This window comes from Pygoscelis adeliae, unplaced genomic scaffold (assembly GCF_000699105.1).
Source record: "Pygoscelis adeliae isolate BGI_AS28 unplaced genomic scaffold, ASM69910v1 Scaffold77, whole genome shotgun sequence".
In the NCBI taxonomy this organism is placed as follows: domain Eukaryota; kingdom Metazoa; phylum Chordata; class Aves; order Sphenisciformes; family Spheniscidae; genus Pygoscelis; species Pygoscelis adeliae.
Window position 1 is genome coordinate 2,449,294 of NW_008825216.1, and position 1,857 is coordinate 2,451,150.

Consider the following 1,857-nt stretch of genomic DNA (forward strand, 5'->3'; position numbering starts at 1 on the left):
CTTTCCCTATACCTCAATTTCTTCCTTTTTGTTTTTCTAGTTCTTTATGAAGAACAGCAATTTCCGTTTTTTAGGTTGTAGAGCACTACCAATTCCCAACATTTTCTATAAGTGGCATGTATGTGTATAAGTATTTGTACCTAAGAATAAACATACTGGCTGTGGATGATTCCCCATGGTCTTGTTGATCACCAACAGTTGGCAGATAAATATTAAATCTGTGGTTTTCAAGTTAATTGTGAATAAGGCAATTAAAATGCCATGTCCCCTCTCTCTTTCCCACACGTACCTCCCACAGCATTCTGCAGCTCATCTCGCACAGCTGGATGCAGGTGCACAAAACAGCAGGGAGGAAAGTCCTCTGTTTATCTCAAATGTAAAACATCCAGTTTTGCATGTTGAAAGGCCTACAGGAAGTACAGGTATCATCTGACTGACCATTCACTGCAGACCGGCTGATTTCATAGTGACTTTGACAGACAGCTTGATAACAACGTTATCTGGGATCCCTCAAAAAAATCACTACCACCATACTCCTCACTGACAGCATACAGCCACTGGCCTACATTTACTTCCCAAACGCTTCTGCCAGGAACCACATGTGAGTTGACCCAGATGGACATAAATCAGCACGTGCAAATTGACTCGGACAGACGTAAGTCGGGTTCGCTGGTTGCTCCCAAGGTTCCTTTCTGCCACCAGCACCTGCACGCTGACTGCTCAGCGGCTGCCACGGTGCGTCCGCCTGAGCCTGTCCAGTATAACCAGTCTGCAACAGGAGCAGCAGACTTGTCCCATCATCACCATTTCTCTCCGTTCAATACTGCTACTCTAACGGGGATACAATGCTGTGCACTTACCAGTGTGAACAGCTTGTCAATTTTATATATACACAGATGTATATATGTGTACACACATACACATTCAAACTCCTAATCCTACATCTGCTCTTTGTCCTTGCATTGGAAGCAAGTCTGAAGGTGAGTTTTGGAGACCTCAGCATTTTGACCTTTAAGCAGGAGGGGGTTCACAAAGCACCATTTAGCAGAGACGGTATTCCCCTCTGTTAACAGTTTTTTCCCTGCAACATAGCCGTGACACCACCAGTAGTGAGTGAAGCATGTAAGGTCTACCATAGTTATGTAGTTCAACCATGCACATCTAAGACCTCTTTCACGCCAAGGCAGGGCATACTCATTAATAGTGCAACTCAAACGAAGTGATCACCCTAATACTAAAGTTGTTCACAGAGATAAACATAGAGATGAACCCTTTGATTAAACCCAAATCAACCATGATGCTTTGACCAGAGGCACATGAATTTCAGATTTGACTAAGAGGAGGAAATACAGCAAATTACATTAGAATATTCAGTTCTCTGAAAAAAATCGAAGTCCATCAGCACTTGTGCGTTTTTGTTTACTGTTAACTACTCAAAACTTTGTCGCTGTCTGAGCAGACAGGTAGAGAAAATCTGTAATGCTGGCACACCTGAGATGAGGTACTCAAAAGCTGTTTGCACCATTAGCCAAGTAAGATAAAGAGCGTGGGCTTCCTAACCACCCGGAGTCTGGGGTTTTAAGAAAATGGCTTTTTAATGTGCTGTTAGAAAGCACAAGCTAACTTACACGCTAAACACTGGAACAGGCTTGACAAGACAAGTTGCACTAAATCACATCAGCAGAGCACATGATAAATTATTACCTTGCTTAATTAGCGTGTGCGGGGGGGAAAGGGAGCAACTAACAAACCCTTGTAATCTCGGCCGGGGCTAGGCTCCTCACCTGGCTCCCGTGAGCCACGGCCGCGGGTCACCGCCGCCCGGGGAGGGAAGCGGTGCGGCGGGACACCGCGGGC

The 1,857-nt window shown here is 45.1% G+C and overlaps 1 protein-coding gene across 1 annotated transcript in view; it reads left to right on the forward strand.

Annotated features, from left to right (window-relative positions):
• The first annotated feature begins 615 nt into the window (after positions 1-615).
• ERO1LB (ERO1-like beta (S. cerevisiae)) overlaps positions 616-1,857 on the forward strand; it is a 38,305-nt gene continuing 37,063 nt past the window's right edge. The window contains exon 1 of the mRNA XM_009329219.1: positions 616-735. Coding sequence (XP_009327494.1) covers positions 616-735 — 120 coding nt within the window. The remainder of the gene's footprint in view (positions 736-1,857) is intronic.